This window comes from Panthera pardus, unplaced genomic scaffold (genome assembly GCF_024362965.1).
Source record: "Panthera pardus isolate Hobbes unplaced genomic scaffold, ASM2436296v1 HiC_scaffold_20, whole genome shotgun sequence".
Lineage (NCBI taxonomy): Eukaryota > Metazoa > Chordata > Mammalia > Carnivora > Felidae > Panthera > Panthera pardus.
In genome coordinates this window covers 57,710,588-57,729,222 of record NW_026526766.1, presented here as the reverse complement: position 1 = coordinate 57,729,222, position 18,635 = coordinate 57,710,588, and the positions used below count along the sequence as shown (strand labels likewise).

The 18,635-nt window shown below is 39.2% G+C and overlaps 1 protein-coding gene across 10 annotated transcripts in view; it reads left to right on the top strand.

Moving 5' to 3' along the window:
- RNF38 (ring finger protein 38) overlaps positions 1–18,635 on the top strand; it is a 130,206-nt gene that overhangs the window by 77,815 nt on the left and 33,756 nt on the right. For 2 of the 10 annotated variants that reach the window (XM_053908098.1, XM_053908097.1), the window contains one exon: positions 10,757–10,906. The exons of 2 other annotated variants lie outside the window; for them this stretch is intronic. In XM_053908098.1, coding sequence (XP_053764073.1) covers positions 10,757–10,906 — 150 coding nt within the window. Of the gene's footprint in view, positions 1–2,308; positions 2,333–2,490; positions 2,824–3,069; positions 3,218–10,756; positions 10,907–18,635 lie in introns of those variants that run through there. 6 more of the 10 variants (XM_053908104.1, XM_019454485.2, XM_053908099.1 and 3 more) reach the window with 6 other exon arrangements.

The window sequence follows — 18,635 nt, the reverse complement described above, 5'->3', positions numbered from 1 at the left end:
GAGGGGACTTAAATTACTTGAGTACTTCAGGAAGAAGTTTTTAGCAGTCATTCAGTTTTTTCCTATGTTGTAAAAATTGATTTTAAAGAGCAATTTTGGAGTCAGAAGTCTCAAAAAGCTCTTGCTGCAATCAATTACTTTGTCTACAAGTGCTGTGCTATCCCTAGCCACATGTGGCTATTTAAACTGATTCTGATCGATTCATTAGATACACTAGCCTCATTTTGAGTGCTCAGTAGCCACATGTGGCCTTCTTTTGGATGGTGCAGATATTGGCCATATCTATCACAGAAAGTTGTATTGGACACCCTTCCAAGAAGGCTTTGTACCTTTTTGAACAGACACCAAATAAAATTTTAGGAAGACTGGGGTTGAGCAGTTGCTCTCTTACAATTTACCACCTGCCACATTAGTAGGTCAAAAGTGGCCCAGTTTAAAGCCTATCCCACTGATTGGGTGTTTATTAGAAAGATACTAGATTTTCTGGTGAAGAAAACTAGAGAAAAAGTTACAGTACAAATATCAAACTATCCAACCTTGACTTGTGGGATTACTGTTTACATCTGGGCAGACTTCTTGGGTTAAGCCCTAGGGGCCCAGGTAGCTAAGATCATAACCATGAGAAGATTTCTTGTGGAGTTTGCCTCACAAAGGATTGGCTGAGGTCCAGGGGGATTCACAGGAGCTTTAAAGGGTGGAAACCCTGGAGGACTGTAATTGATTTTTGCTGCTGGAATTTAGCACTTGAGGAATCTGGCTTTTAAGATTAGAGAGTTCTCAAATGGTAATTTCCCTTCCGTTTCCCATTTTTTTTCTTTTTTTCCTCCTATCATCACAGAGCCAATATCCAGGTATACAAGAAAAGTGGTTTCAAGAGGGTCTGGATTATGTAAGGAAGCTTGTGCAGCTGAGGTTCTGCTGGAAGATCTGTAATGCTAGATGAGTCTACAGCAGTAGACTGGGAATTGTGACTCACAAGTTAGGAACAGATTGCATTGGATGCATCTAAAGGTGTGGATGGGATTTATGACTCTTGTTATGAAATGAAGAAAAAAAAAAAACTTTACAGTTTGGATGTAATCATTTCCAGACTGCCTGCTTTGGAAGACTGACAGTGTTGGGGAGGAAGAGTCAGCTAGGTAACAGGACTACATAATGGGGGTATGGGGCTGCGGGAGGGGATGTGTTTATTGGAGCCTGTTATATCCTTCTAGCTTCTCTTTGTCCAGGAATTGTAAAAGCTTGTGATTTATTGCTGGAACTTTAATTCAGAGTTGCTAAGCACTTGCTGTTGTATTTCAGGCTGTAGGTTTGGACCATGGGATTACAGAACCAGTGCTCAGTCAGACATGGGAGATAAATGTACACAAATAATTACCATATAGTGTTAATCATAGGTAGAAATTCAGAGGATCCTGGAACATCAGTTTAGTCTGATTCCTTAATTTTCTGCTAGAGGCAGCTGAGGCCCAGAGCAGGAAGGAGACTGGTGGAGGGTAACTCTAGAAGAACTAGAACCTGAGTTTTGTTTTTTTGGGGTTTTTTTTGGTTGTTTTTTTTTTTTTTTTTTTTGTTTTGTTTTGTTTTTTTACTGATTGGACTACCCTAAAATGTGATCACCATCCTTGAAGGCATCATCTAATTCCTATCTGCTTAAAGACCACTTCTTGCATGATGTCCCCTTGACAGCCCTCCTCGCCTCCAATACTACTTGACTGTCCTTTTCTTGAATTTATTGTGCTTTTATGGAATATATTTCTTCCCTTTTAGATCCTGAAGGTGATCAGGACAAGCACCATGTCGGCTGTGGTCTTTGTACCTCTTCATTTCCCATCCTTAGCAGCGTCTGAATAACTGTCAGGTTTAAAGTTTCCAACCTGCTTGCTTCTTTGTGAGATACCTTGGTCTAATCACCTCCTTTTGCATCAATAAAAATTCCACTTCTCGGGTCACATGAATACATATTTCGAATTGAGTGAGGTCAGTTACTGTTTGCTCAGTTCTGGAGGAGGGAGGAGGCAGGGACCAGCAGCCATACTGTAGAGTGAGAAGATGTGTACGTTTTGAGAGACAGGGCCGACCCCAGGGTCGCGTTCGGTAGCTTGGGCCTTGCTGAGCGCGCGGCTAGAGATGCGGGCTGGGCCGGGCTGCGCAGGGACGCCGTGCGACGGGCTCTGTTGCCGGAACTAGTCCCAGTCGCGCGCCCGGACGCGCGCAGTGCCGCCCCGCCCCCTCCCCCGCGGGGTGGAAACAAAGGGGGCTCGGCGCGCGGAGTCGAGCCTTGGGGGAAAGGGGCGGAGCGTCTGGCGGTTTCGCGCTTTGGGCTCGCTAGGTTCGTTCCTGTAAGGGGACTGGGTGGAGAGGAGGGCGGCGACCCAAACCAGAGAAGTGGGAGTGCCGCGTGCTCGCGCATCCTGCGGCCTGGCGGTGAGGGGCGTCGCCTGCGCGCGCAGCGGAGGGTAGTGCGCCGGCGCGCGGCACGCCGTGTTCGTGAGCACCGAGGTGGGGTGCGGCGGGCGGGACGGTGTCGCGGCCCCGGGAATTAGGGCCCGGGGGCCGGGAGGATGGAGCCCCCGAGGCGTTAGCCGACTCTGTCAGCTCCGAGCGTGCAGCTGCTTCCTGGCGCGGCCCGTGTGATGGTGCCGGGAGGAAGGAAGCGCCGTGACAGCGCCTTGGTCGGATCCCGGGTTCCGGGGGTGAGGAGGCCCGGGGACGGCGGAGCTGGCGAGCTGGCCGCTGGCTGGGCGAGCGGTCACAATAGGAGGCGGCGGCCCAGCGCGGAGCCGCGGGAGCAGCCCCGCAGGGCGGAGCTTCCCCTCGCAGGTACTGGCCGCCCGGCCGTTGGTTCCCGCGTGAGGGCGGGCCGGGCCCGAGCCGTAGGCCGTAGGGAGCCTGCGGGGCCGTTCCCGGCAACCAGGAGGAGGTGTGGTTGCCCGGTGCTTGGCGGGCGCGGCCGGGCGGCCCGGCGCTCTTTGTTCCCGTGGCGGCGGCGAGGAGGTGTGGGTGCAGCCAACGGGAGCGCCGGCCCGCCGCCGCCTGGCAGATGGCCTCGCTCCCTCCCGTTTTGCCGAGGCGCAGGTGAAATGATGTCACCCAGGAGAACGCGGAACCCGTTCGGAAGGGTCCTTTCGCGTCCTTCTGCCGCTGCGGGTTTCTGGACAGGCTGCGTTTTGTTCTCAGGGGATGGAAGTTCTTTCAGGGCTGAAGAATGAGAGAGGTTGGTTTTGAACCAGGAATTTTCCAAATTATCGAGGGCCAAAGAAAATAAAGTTTTTGTTTGCGTTGTGTAGGACTTGTAAAAGACACAGCTTTTTCTTTGTGCCACAAAAGTTGGGTATGCTAATTCTTCCACCATAAATAGAAGTGAACACTTCAACGTATATCATTGCTGGCATCATATGAATTGCCTTCTCTTACGTGGCACACTTTGAAAATTTAAGTGTATGCAACTCAAACACAATTGGTTTGTTACTTTAAAATTGCAAGCCTTTTGGGAACTTGTTTGGCCTTGATTACAGGTACTATTGTTAATATTTCAATTCCTTTAAATAGGAAGCAGCCCTGGTAACTGGGCTCCAATTAAAAAACAATCCATTCTCCGTTTTTGTATAATCAAAACTTAATAAAAATCTAAGGACAGTTGGGATGAAAGTAAAATTGTCTTCGGAAAACACTGGCCATACGAATAGATGGGACTTATATAGAAGTAACAATACAGACCCAATTTTGTATATATATTTTTTATTTTTTATAAATATATGAAAATGTATATAATATATAAATATAAATAAATATATTTGTATATAATTTATATATTGGGACATACTTGCGGTCAGAATATGAAATTACTAACTGGATTTTTAAATGAGAATTGTATCTCTTCACACACTCTTCTTTCTCCAGTTCTTGCTAGTTTGTAAACTTATTGGCATAATATGTTTCACTTTTTGAAAGCATACTAAACCTTAAATCATTTCATTACATGAGTTCAGTTTTAAGCTGATTTCTTTAATTTTTCTGTAAGACTTATCTCTAAGAGATTTGGTAGACTTTAGAGGCTATAGTTAAAAAAATTTCGCCACAAACTGGCCATGTGGGCCCCAGGGCCTCATCTGTAAAATATGAAAGTTGGATTTAAACGTTGGCTATGGTCCCTCCACCTCTGATATCTTCTGTGATTCTAGAAGGTAATTTCTGTTTCTGTACTTGTCGAGGTTTATATACTCATTCTGTTTTTATCGCTGAACTGAAGGTTGCAAATATTAATCTGAGTAAATGTTCAGAATTTACTAGAGCGACCTGACTTTTGAGGAAGGTGGATATAAGATGGCATAATTAGACATAACTGAATCTGTTAGCATCATAATGTGGAGTGTGGGTCTATTGTCTCTCTGCCAACAGCTTTGGATGAACCTTTTAGTTACATTACCAGACTATTTGTGCTCATTTTTACTTTATTTCAAGGTTGTGGTGGGAAGTATGGGTGAGAAATCCTCAAAAATCTCAAATGATTGGTCTGTATGGAAAGTTCATTGGTCAAGATTATCTTTGTCTTCTACTTCCAGTCTGTTACATCTATTTCTGTTTGTGCTGTCCCAGTCCCAGCTTTGTTTAGCCACCTTCAGTTTGTAATTCACTATGCTGGTTTGTGGGTAGTGTCAGGGTCTACTAAATAGTTTTGGTTATTTTCCTTTTAACTACATATATCGGACCTGTGTTTTCACTTCTGTTTTACTTTGGTTAACTCATAGCTTGTTTTATTTTTCTCTGGAGGGAGCATAAAGATTGTAAACACATTTGAATGTAGTTTTGGTCTACTTCATTCAGCAAATGTTAAATTCTTCAAGTGACTACCTTGTCTGGAGGAGATCAAGCAAATGCTTCAACTCTGTATAGTAAATTAACAAGTGAGAATTTGAGCAAAAAGAGGAAGAGGGGCCATCTACACAGTCTCGTTTTTCCTCACATCCTGTATCTTGTTCCTTTTTTAAGGATGTCAGCACCTTCTCACTCTATGTTAGAGGGGCCCTATTTAGTTCCTCTTGAATTGCCCCTCACTAGACTGAGTCTTGGAGGGCAAGAATAATTTTTCCCAATGTATTCACAGCATGTAGCACATAGTAGGCCTGCTATAAATATTTGAATTAATTATGAATTTTATTTAAGAATTACAGTGATCCTATACACACTTTTTTTCAAATAGTTATGTATTTACATACATAAATTTTTTGTATTGATTTGGACTGGTCATGGTCTGGATACTTTCCAAATCTATGTAATTCTTAGAAATCTTGAAGAGGCACTTTAGAACAGTGCTCTAAGAGGTTACCAGCCTAAATAAAATTATTTTAGATGTACTTCCTTGCTGGGAGAATAATCCTTGGGCAGGCAAATCTGGATGTGGAAGGAAAAGAAAATAACTTTTTTTTAAAGTTTATTTATTTATTTAGAGAGAGCACACACTCACGTGAGTGGGGAAGGGGAGAAAGAGAGGGAGAGAATATCCCAAGCAGGTTCTGCACTGTCATCACAGAGCCTGATACAGGGCTCGAACTCACAAACTGTGAGATCATGACCTGATAATCTAGACCAAGAGTCAGATGCTTAACCGACTGAGACACCAGACACCCCAGAAAAGAACTTTTATTTAAAATAATATGTAGCTCCAAAAAAAAATGTAACTCTTATTTTCCCTAACCTTTATGAACGCCTTCTCAAAAGATGTAATGGTTAGAGACCTCCTTAGTTGCATGTACATCCACCCTCTTCCGAGTAACTTATGGGACTGTGGGGGTAGGGAAAGAATGGTGGAGCCTTTCAGCTATTTTCAGTAACCCTGGTTCTGTTGTGCTCCCAGAAAGACATGAACCCAGTTTGTTGTTTGCCTTAACTCAAGAATAAAAATAATAGTTTTAAAAAATGATTGCCCCAGGGGTGCCTGGGTGCCTCAGTCAGTTAAGCATCCAACTCCATTTCAGCTGAGGTCATGATCTCATGAGAATGTGAGAACAAGCCCAGCATGACTCTGCATTGACACACAGTGTGGAGCCTGCTTGGGATTTTTTCTCTCCCTCTCTCTCTGCCGCTCCCCTGCTCGCTCCCCTGCTCCTGCCCTTGCTCGCTCGCTTGCTCTCCCCCCAACCCCATAAACAAACATTAAAAAAAAAAAAAAGAGAGATTGCTTCAGTGCTAAATAGCAGTGATCTTTCCCTCAGTAGGTAGTAGCAGTCCTTGAATGGTCTAAAGTCTGTGTAATAGACCAGCAAGCATATAGACCATTATTTTATTTAGCAAATACTTATTTGTTAAACATTTAGGTTACTTCTAGTTCCCTTTTAAATTGTTGCTGTACTGTGATGAACATGTGTATGCATGTGGTTTTTCCCATATTTTGGGGTATTCCCATATTTTAGATTATAACCTGGGAATTTATCAGATGAAAGATTACTGATTCAGACTGTTCAAATAGTTGATAAAATCTACCTGATTACTTTCCAGGATATTAACATTTGCCATCATGGCAGCTGTGAGAATATGTGGATTTTTAGATAACTTGGATTCGACTTTTTCATTTTTAAGGTATCCAGTCTTGGACTTAGAGGAAGGAGTAAAAGACTTGGTGGGGTCAACATTAAGCACTTGACTTTTTATTGTTTGTTTTGGTTTTTTTCTTCTTCTTCTATTAGGCTGTGATTTGAGTCCTTTTGACCAGGTGGTATGCTGTTAGTAACAATGAACAGTTTTGTTTTGTTTTGTTTTGTTTTTTTTCTGGAGAGTAATGTAGCTGTTTTGGAGAAGACTATTTGGGCCTTTGAGCAATTTATTTTGAAGAAAGTAGATTATTTTAATGCTGGCCTAGAAGTCCTGTACCTGAATATCCTCTACCACACCTTTATAAGAAAAATGTAAATGAATGAAGAAGGAAGCTGTCATCAGAGGTGATTTTGGAAGAAGCAAGTTATGGGACAATATCTGGACCTAAGTCCTATGTTATCTTTAGCATCATAACTGATAACAATTACACCGTTCAAGACAGATGTTAAATTGTGGGTTATATTATCCCACAGGGAAAGGCCACATTAAACAAGATGGCCTAAAATAGTGTTGTATTAGTGCTTAAAAGGTTAAACTGTTTTCTGTGACTTTTCTGAAACAGGTGCTTTCTTAGTTATGCTGGGTAAATTAGTTATATAGTTACATGTAAACAAACATTAAAGATGAGAAGTATAGGGAGTTGCAGATTAATCAGGTCTCAGGGATGTTTTCTTGGCAGGACTTTTTAAACATAGGTTGCATCCTGAGAGAAGATTGAGTTACTGTATCTTTGTAATGTTCAACAGTTGCCAGACTAGAGAAAAACAGAATTGTATCTGCTTCCAGATACAGTACACCGTAAGTAATTTTGAATGAGGAAGGTATAGGGAAGTAGTGGAAGGTTACGTCAGAAACAATTTACAAGGAAACATTTACTTTTTGAATACTTAAAATAACTTTAAATAGACTTTATGAAATAGTTTTTTACTAATTAGATTATAAAGACGATGTTACTTTTAAAATCCTTAAATTACAAGGTGTTTTAGTGGATTGAGCATGAACTTTAGAGCCAGATAGACTTAGCTTCAAATTATGGCTCTGCGGCTTTAAGCAAGTCGGTTAACCCTAACTTGCAGTGTGTAAAGATCAGAGAGCCCCAGTTCAGTTCCTAGCATGAAGTTAGCTATTACCAGATTGAAGTTTTAAAAACTGCTATATTGCTTAGATTAAAAAAAAAATGTCGTAATTTGTATCTTTCATCAAATTAATACAGCTAAAATTCTGGACAAGAAACTTTCTTCAGGTATACAACACTTTTCAATTTGACACATATATGTCATGTTAGTTTTCTATTGTATATAACAAATTACCTCACATTTAGTAGTTTAAAACACAAATCTATTATCTCATGGTGTACATGGGTCAGGAATCATGGGTTAGCTGCAGGGCCCTCTGTTCAGAGTCTTACTTGGCTGGTGCCATGATGTCATCAGAGGTTTGATATCCTCTCCGAAGCTCAGTGGCTGTTGGTTCAGTACGGCTCTTGTAATTGTAGGACTGAAGTCCCCCCATTTTCTTGTTAGCAGTCAACTGGTGAACGATTCAGCTCCTAGAGGGTGCCCTCCTGTCTGCCACATTGCCCTCTTCATATGCCTTCTGGCAACATAGCAGTTGTCTGCAGGTTTGGAGGAGAATCTCTTTTGAAGAGTTCTTCTTTTAAGAGCTTTCTCTAACTCCGGCCTGCCTTGATTGATTTAAAATCAACTGACTTGGGATCTTAATTCACTTGAAAATCCCTTCACTTCTGTGAAGGGGTTCATATCATTAGATTATATAATTTAACCTAACCATGGAAATGAAATCCACACTATTTACAGTCCTGCCTACACACCATGGAGTAATGGATTGTACAGGAGATGTGTACCAGAGGTGGGAATCTTGGAGGCCTTCCTTCTTAAGAATTCTGCCTCACGTGGACATACAAAATAATTGTGTGTGATTTTATCTTATCCAATGGGTGCACCTGGTTTCATGCCCATCTTATTTGGTCCTGGATCTATATAAACTACAGCATTTGAATATACCTTTTCTCCATTATATTGTTTGTTCTCCCTCTTTATAGGCATGGAGCTTCTGACCAAAGAAAATTGTCATAGGTAGAAGAGGAATATGCTTGAAAATTATTTACTTATGACCACAAGGGTCAGGGTTGGCCAGTTTCTTGTTTGGTTGGTTGGTTGGTTTTATACTTGTATAGGACTGAAATCTTAAGTTTTCAAAGAAACAGAGAATTAAGGAGAGGAAACCTGACCCTCTGATTTCTGTTGACCAAGCTAGCTACTTGTACTAGCAGTCTATAAGAGTGCTACTCATGCAGACTGCTTTAGGGATGACAGTTGAAGGCAAGTGAGCTTATTAAAACACTCTTCAAAGGTACCTTGCAAACTATAAGCTTAAGAAGATTGCAAAAAGAATATGAAACTTAAAGGAACAGACTGTTTTGAGAAGAGAATGTCTTTAAAGTGGTGAAATCCTTAGATTGAGGAGTCAGGAATGTGAAATACACTTCTTTCTATGAAATCTTTTATATGTCTTCAGATAAACTCAAGGCTCCTACCTCTATTCTAATTTTTGCCCGTATTGCATTTAATACATTATCCTATAGTTGGCTGCTTTGCATCCTTTTTTTTTTTTTTTAACTGCAGTAAGCTCCTTGAGGGTGGGATCCATGTTTTATCTTCTTTCCTAACAACTCTTGACTTGGGGAGGCAGTCATAAATATTCCTTGATTCAGCACTTCATACCTCATCATAGTGGTAAAGAGTATTGGCACATTCATGTTTGTGGTGCGGAGACAAGTTTTAGCTCATGTCAAAACATTTTAGTAGTAGTAGTGGTAGTAGTAGTAGTAGCAGCAGCAGTAGCAGTAGTGAATTGTAAAGTTAGTGCCTTCAAGTGATACACTTTTACTCCTAGGAAGGTGTTTGGAAGCACTTTTATTCTTACGAACAGGCCTGGTTATCTGTTTACCAGGCTTATAGCAAACCAGAACAAAAAATGGGCTAAGGAAGGTTATTATAGAAGTATTATTAATATAATTAGCATGCTACTTCATGCTCTGTCTCTGCCTTCCTCTCTGGTTACTTCTGTACTGGCTAGCCATACTGAACATTCTGCATTTTCTTGACAACACTGCTGTCTTTTGCCAGTTACCTCTCCGTAGCACCCAGTGCCTAGCAGTATCATAGAAAGATGATACTCTGTATATTGTACGGTGATTTGCTTTTGTTTCTTTTTCATAGCATATACTTTTTGGAGGTAGGAAACCATGTGTATCTTCTTGGTTTAGTGCCTGTCACAGAATAGACATTTATATGTAAGGGAAGAATGAGGCAGTGAAACTGAAAACCAGACACGTGGTCTGAAGCACATGGTCTTCTTCAATGTAGGGATAAGCACATTCACAAACCTTAACTTCCAAAGGTGGTTCACTCCACAGCACAGTGGAACAAGTGATGCTCATGATGTCCACAGTTAAAAATGCTGCAGATTTGAGCATATTTACATATGATGAAGGGAATTAACCTACAATCAAGCCAAGCGTTTAAAACATGCAGTCATTTGCTTTGGGTCTTGTGATCATATCCTTTATTCTTAGGAAGGTTGCTAGGTTTGTGTTGAATAGAGCTGAGGTGTCTGCAGACTCTTCTTTTGTATACCTATGGTCACTATAGAAGTTTTGCTGCAAGTGTTCTGAAATCTCTCGTCTTCTTTGCATGATCATATAGGAGGTTAATTAAAAAATAGAATGAAAAAATATTAGTCTTAGTCCAGATGGACACTAATCTTTCTATACTTAAGATACATGATTTTATGTCAGGTTTTCTTAACATGAAGTCTTATCTGTCCTTTAGGGTTTTAGAATCAATACCAAGAGAAAAGCTATTAATAGGTGTTATACGGGAAACACAGGAAAGGTTTTGCATTTTTGAACAGTGCTGTTTTGCCTTTTAAAAAAGTTTTTTTTTAAGAGAGATCCATTGCCAGAGGCAACCTTTGCCATCCTTATATTTGTTTTGATGTTTAAGATTAATTTTTAATTTCTTTCCAATCTCTGCTAACACAAATATTTAGAAAACCCAGACTGTCCTTCATAGACATGATTCTCCACATTGGTGCGGCTAGCCATGAACTATCCTTTTCTTCTCCCTCTTTTTCCCAGATATCTCCCGGGGCCAATTCAGCACCTCTACCTGGCCATCCTAACAAGGTGATTTGTGAAAGGGTGAAACTTCAGAGCCTGTTCCCTCTCCTCCCAAGTGATCAGAATACTACCGTTCAAGAGGATGCTCACTTCAAAGCTTTCTTCCAGGTTCTTATATATTTACCCTTTCCCTACATAGGGCTGAAAGTCACCGATACATTTTAGGTTGTTTTTAGGAAGGCTTGAAACAAAATTCTCAATATCTTCTTCTTATTTTCTATTGTATGTGGGAATAAGTATTCTTCTTAGAGGCCTTCTTCAATATAACTTAGCCAGCTTTTCTGAAGAATGTTTGTCTTCTCTTGAGCTGCTGTTTATTGTTTGACCACTTAATATTCTTTTTTTTTTTTTTTTTAATCTTTTGGTATCAATCACTTGTGCTAATAGGCCACATTCTATAGGAAAATAGAAGATATTACAGATATGTGAAATTGTGTAGGAATGGAAAAATGGAAGCATGCAAGATATTTTTTAAAGCCATTACTACTTATTTGTTTATTGCCTAGAGTTTGATAGTGATGTAAATTTCAGAAAGAAAACATGTTTCCGTACCTTCTATCACTTTTGAACCTGTGGATAAAATATGATTAAAATTTTTGTTATATGTAAAATGAAAATAAATTAAGGCAAGGACTATCATTAGTTTATTGACAAGATTGCTAGGATGTGCTCAAATAAATTACTGGCTACTAAATTTCCAATCCATTACTGCTAGAGAAGCATGTTTTATAATGGAAGTCAGTATTTTTATTACCAAATGGAAATTAGTTGTAGAATTGCTTCTGCGTTTTAGGGTTGTGGGCCAAGGTATGTATTTGTATATGTGTATATAAATCTGAGGTAGTGAGAATCGCTAATCAAAACTTGGATTTTGGATAGAGCCATTTTTCTGTTTGTGTGGAAGTGGTAGGTTGGAGCTTAGGACTAGTTCTGAAAGAGAAATGCTTGTGTGATACATTAAATTGAAGATATGAAATTTCTGAGAATAGCTTTGTAGGTGATCCAGGGCTCTGCAATCTGATATTCCTTGGAATTTGTGCCAGGTTCTCTGCTTTGCATGTATTGTCTCCTTTGTTTTTAATCCTCCTAACAACACACCAGTCGTGGATGATTTTCTAGATGAAGAAATAGGCTCAGAAAAACTCTGAGATGCCCTGTTACATAGCTAGTTATTGGCAGAGCAGAGACTTAAATTCACCTTTTGCTATTTCTTGTCTCTACTACAGCAATACCACCTGTAGAAATCAACAAGTATTTCTGTAAACACAACACAGTATGTTAAGAGACATAGCTATCTGTATTGAATTAAATGGCATATTGACTACTGTTCTTGATACAGTTGGTCTGCAGTAGCTTGATATTTAGTAGCAAACCAGTATAGCTAAGGAAGAAATTGACTTAGTACCTTCCCTAATGCCACCACTAAACAATTATATGACACTTAATTTGTTTTCTAGACTTCTTTGTGTCTCTAGGCATTAAGTTAGTATTAACTTTAAACTCAAGGAGTTGCTGGCAAATGGAGTAAATTTAAACACGTTTTAAAAATGAAACAAAAAAGAGCCAGTTCCATTTGAGTGTTGCAGAAAGGTGAAAGATATTATTGTTAAATTTTTATTTATATCTCTAAACTTAAATCTTTTTTCTAACTTTAAAACAAGGCCCTCAGTATACTTGGCTCCCAGGGAACTCTGCCCACTTTTTGGCCTACCATTGTTCTGCATGAAGCAAAGTAAATCCTTCTCATATCCCCTTTGAGATACTGTCAGAGACCTTCAACTAATTCTGATAATAAAATTGGGTGTGATTTCTTGTTCCAGTTTTGCTTTTCTCAACCCTAGAATATTTAGTTTCCATGTGAAAAGGAGAAATCTCCCCATTTCTTATTCTCAGAGTTATTCTTTTAATGTGTTATGTTTTCTTGGCTTTCCCCCAAGTTCCTTCCCTCCTAGCTTTTTTACTTTTCCTTCCCTTTGGAACACTCCATTTTAAACAGACTCACCTACCTCTTACATTTTTTTCTTAAAGTATCCTTATCTTAGCTGAAACTAGTCTCTTTTTGGAGGACATCATTTTCCCTGCAGCCTTGTGTGGGAGTAAAAAAGAACTGTTGATTTTTCCTACTCCATACATGGGGATTGAGTATGTATCTAGTAAGTGGGATGGTCATAGAGGACATAGAAGTGTTTGATATTCCCCTGGGTCTTTGTTTCCAACCACCAGTTGTCTTTTAAGAAACATCTCATCCTGTTTTGGGCTATATTTGTTTTTCATCTCCACTCTTTAGCAGTTTTGTCACTGTCCTTGTTTATTAAAAACTTTTGTGTTTTGCTCCTTTTTTACTTGCTTGTTTTAGTCAAAATCTTTCAAATTTTGCATGCTCTTTTAATTTTTAAAATTATGAAATAATTCATATATGAAAGTTACAATGTATAAAGCAGACACATGTATAGTTAGAAAAAAAACCCACCATGCATCTTAAGAAGTCAGCCATTCCCTATACTTTCGAGGTCTTCATATGACCTTCCATCTATCTACCTGCTGTCTGATACTTGTGCCTTGGGTAAAACTCTTGAGTTTTGTGTTTCGTATCCCTTTGCTTCTCTGTGTGGTTTCATCACATGCAGTATCCTTTAAACAGTATCACTATACTGTTTATTTTCTGAACTTAATATAAATGTTATCATACTTTGTATTTTGTCATTTTGAGATTCATCCATAATGATGCTTGTAGCCATGTATGTAGTTGATTCATTTTTCTTTTAGTGTTTCATTTATATGAATATGCTGTAGTTTATTCCCTCTCTTTTTGATCGACATTTCCAGTAGTTTACAGTTTTTTACTGTTATGTAAAACAGTTTTTTACTGTTATGTAAGTAGTGTTGCCATGAATATTCTTGTATCCCTTTCCCAGTGTATATTGAGTTGATATTTTAATTTCTGTGAAAATGATGGCTTTGTATATTTGTCAGTCTGAGTTTTCTTACAGAAGAAACGTACATGTGTGGGCATATTTGCATCTCTATAAAAATTAGTCTATATTTAACATTAGAATCAAAGGTACTCCCTATAGTTTTAGAAATTTAAAATTAAGGTATAATTAACATACAGTAAAATTCACCCTTTTGGTGTACAAGTCTGTGACTTTGGATGAATGCATACAGATGTGGAACCACCATCTCAAACAAGACAATAGAACACTTTCATCTCCCCCAAAACTCCCTCTTGTCTCTCTCAGCCCCTTACAGTTTTAAAATTAAGTTTCTGTGCCATCAATCAATCCATTGATTGTGATTGTAGATAGCGTGCTTTCATAAAACAGATGCATTGTAGGGAACTTAGATTTCATGTCTAGCACACCCCTTGGTTTCAAGGGTGTATGCATGTATCCTAATGATAGCTGTCTGATACTTTATTTTGTAAATTTACAAAAGTTAATTAGGTGATTGAAATTTTCATGATTGATACACAGAGAAATAGACTAGGTTTCTGAAAGAGAAGACTAATTATTGTAAAAAAAAATCTCTTCTCCAACAAATTTATAGACAGTAAAAATTCCAGCCAAAATATTAGAATTTTAATGATTTTAGAAACCTTATAGAGTTATTCTAAATTCATAAGAAAGATTTTCAAAGAAAAGACAGAGGGAAAAAACCTTTTTTGAAAATTGTTGTAAGGGGCAATATGCCATAATAGATGCTAAATCCTATTACAAAGAAATAACTCCATGTCACTGAGCTCCTTGTTGTTAAACACAGTGGATGTTTTTCAGTCCCCATCTTGCTTGACCTTTTAGTTGAATCCTTGCTCCATTTCACTGAGCCTTCTATCACCACACTCCATCCACTGTCTCATGAACTACTCAGCATGAAATATTTTTTAGAGTTCAATATTGGACCTTCTTTTCACTGTATAAGTTGTTTGGGGAAATTTTGTCCATGTCTGTACCTTCATTAACCTACCATCTATCTGTATACCAAAAACTCCTTAAATTTCTAGTCTCTGGACTTGAGCTGTCTGCAGAACAGCTCTACCTGGTTATCTCAGAGGGATCCCTTGATTTCAAATTGTTCTTATTATCTTCTCTGTTTTCATTGGTTTCATACTTATGCTTCAGATTTTTTATTTTAACCATTGATTTGTGTTTACAGCTTAAAATTATTACAGTCAGATTCATGATACATAAAATCGAGTGCTTTGGTGGAACTAACATTTGAAAACAAATTACACCATCAAGGTAATGTTTTTGTGAACCAATGAATGATGTTTTGTGTGATTAAACATTAAGAAAAAAAATAGAACATAAAGTCATCAATATATTCTTAAAAAATTAGCCATTCAGGCCTCCCTAAACCCAGGAAGCCACTCCTGGACTAGCAGTTATGGCCAGTGGTAGTAACATCATTTTCACACAATATTGAATTCTACTCATTATGATAGGACTGCAATGCTGTATGACTAGAATCCCTTTCTAAGCACTCACTGCACATATTTCATGAAAATACACTAACTTGAACAATATCAAAAAGCAAAAGTTCTGATTTTTTTTTTTTTTTTTTTTGATGTATGCTTTTGAAAATACAGTATTCAAAGCCTCTTTCCCCTCTGTAGCTACAAATAAGATAACATCCCAGGAAGATGTACTGGTAGTGTGGTTATGAGTTTAGATTTTATTCTGAAATATTTTGAGCTGAGGAATAGCAGAGCTATACATTGAAGTCCAATGTGAATTATGTGAAACAGGACTATACATTGCGTAGTTCAAGGGCAGTGTAATCATTCAGTTGTCTTTGGTTCATCTTGACTAATAGAAACACATTAATCTGGATGTAGTTTAAACAAAGACTTCAGATTGTAGAAAATTAAATGAGAATATTTAGAGATCTTTTCTTAAGCCATATTGTGTTATTCAAATATGAATTGTTAATTTCCTGCTTTTCCTTGCTTATATCCTTCCTTTGCAAAAACAAAACAAGAGTCTTGTCTTGATGGTTATTCTTTATTACCAAATTGCTTTATATGGAGTGTTTTAGTTTAAGTACTTCCACATCTATTAAAATGAATGGAATTCAGGGGTGCCTGGGTGGCTCAGTCGGGTTAAGCATCTGACTTCGGCTCAGGTCATGATCTCACAGCTTGTGAGTTTGAGCCCCTGCACCGGGCTTTGTGGTGACAGCTCAGAGCCTGGAGCCTGCTTGGGGTTCTGTGTCTCCCTCTCTCTCTGTCCCTCCCCTACTCACATGCTCTCTCTCTCTCAAAAATAAATAAACATTAAAAAAAAAATGTAAAATGAATGGAATTCAGTGTTTACTCTGGGCCATTTAAATTTAGCGTTTATTTCTTAATTGTGAAATGAGAAATTTTATCTTTTGCCAAAGATAGTTAAGGCAAGTAGAGAAAGTCTGGGAGTTTAAAAAGAGAATTAGGGATTCTTTTCTTTTCTTTTTTTTTTTTTTTAAGTTTATTTTTGCAAGAGAGGGAGGGGCAGAGAGCAGAGACAGAGAATCCCAAGCAGGCTCCATGAACTCCCGATCCATGAGGTTATGACCTGAGCCGAAATCAAGAGTTGGACACTTAACCAATTGAGCCACCCGGGCATTTCTGAAATGGGGACTCTAAGTCATGCTGTGCTTATTTGTAAGAGATGAAGAATAGTCTTGAATGATAAGTGGAGGGAAAGGACCATATTATTGTGTAATTTTACCCCCACCTATCTGGCCCCTCCCAGTTGCCACCTTGCTACTTTGAGAAGGAGGTCCATGAGGCTCACTACTGGTAGCTGAAGTCAGAGGCCATTTCAGTTTCCAGTTTTTATCTACAACTTGGAATCTGTTTCCACTTTGGGAAAAGTTGGTCTCCACAGGATCTCGCTTTATCTCCAAGACTTGCTGATTGAGATGTATAAATTTAATTTTATTAGATAACATTTCTTTTTACATAATTATATATAAATATATAAGATATATAAGAATATGTATTTTATATATGTATATATATACATGCATATGTGTTGCATGTGTGTACATATTTCTTTTACCATAACATTTTGATTTTAATGACTTTAGACTTGCTTTTGGAATCATGCAATGCATTTTTATGTCTCCAGGGTTGTTTTCACTTCTAATGATGATATTTTGGTTATAAAGATGATTTGGTGTTGGGACACCTGGGTGGCTCAGTCTGTTAAGCATCCTACTTCAGCTCAACTTATGATCTCGTGGTTCATGATTTTGAGCCCCACGTTGGGCTCTGTGTTGACAGCTCTGAGCCTGGAGCCTGCTTCAGATTCCCTCTCTCTCTTCCCTTCCCCCACTTGTGTTCCGTTTCTTTCTCTCTGTCAAAAATAAATACTTAGAAAATTTTTAAGGTGATTTGGTATTAATAGTGGTGTAATTCATTTTATCAGATGTTTAATACCAAGTATAAAAGCTAGCAAGCTAGATTTCTTTTGTTGTTCTTCCTTTCTTCCCTCTCTTGCCTCCCTTGATCCCTAAATCTGCACCAGTATTCTGTACCAAAACGGACAGTACTTGTGCCTCATTTGAATCAATTTCTGGAACTTTCTAAAGTCAGCCCACTGGCACAGAGTCAACAAGGAAAAAAGGGAAATTCTTCCACTGAAAATTGAAAAAGTAAATTTCTCTTTTATGGTGAGTCTATCCTTCGGGACTTTTGCTAAGAGAGTCCCTTAACTTGTTTTGGTAGTTTTCAAAGTGTAGTCCCACACCAGCAGTAGCAACCATCACCCAAGATTGTGTTACGAATGAAGATTCTTGGGCCCTGATCCAAAATTTCTTAATCAGAGACTGAAGAGCAGGCCGAACAATCTGGTGTTGCTGACACTTGCAGAAGTAGAAGAACCACTGTCCAAGGTCAGGGGAGTATTCCTCCAGATTCTGCTGTGCATTCACCTCTGCCAAGAGAATTTGTAGCAGCATAATTCTGGACCAGTTTCTATATTAATTTCTAAGCTTAGAGGCTCATAGGCAACCTCTGTGGGTAATAAAAAAAAAATTGAACCCTAAACTTGGTGTTGAGGAGCTAACCTGTGGTTTGAATTCTCAGGGGATAAATCTCTTCTTCAATTTCCAGTCCAGTCCAGAGTAGATCTGTTTTCTTATTGATTCTCCATGCCAGTGGGCTTTTTCTAGTCTCCCCCCCGCCCTTTTTTAAATGTTTATTTATTTTTGAGAGAAAGAGAGCATGAGCGAGGGAAGGGCAGAGAGAAAGGGAGACACACAATCTGAAGCTCGCTCCAGGCTCCAAGCTGTCAGCACCGAGCCCGACATGGGGCTTGAACCCACAAACCATGAGATCATGACCTGAGCCGAAGTCAGACTCAAAACCGACTGAGCCACCCAGGCGCCCCACTAGTCTTCCCTTTTATTGCAAGTATAGTACTTGGGAAACTTTGGCTCTTTGCAGGGTTCAGTGAGTGATAAGGCCATAGCTTCTGTGTCCCACCCCAAGATAAACCAAATCTGGTTTTTGGTTTTCCCCTTAGTTTCTGGTCCTTGGTAGTTTCCCTTTTTTTCTGAGTTCATTGTTACATTTAAAAACTATTTTTGTTGGGACACCTGGGTGGCTCAGTCTGGTTAAGCATCTGACTCTTGATTTTGCTCCAGTCATGATCTCACGGTTCAGTTCATGGGTTCGAGCCTTGCGTCTGGGTCTGCGCTGACAGCATGGACCTGCTTGGGATTCTCTCTCCCTCTCTCTCTGTCTCTCTCTCTGTCTCTCTCTCTCTCTGCTACCCCTCCCCGCTTTCACATTTGCTCTCTCTCGATTTCTCGATCTCTCTCAATATAAATAAACTTAAAAAATATTTTTGTTGTA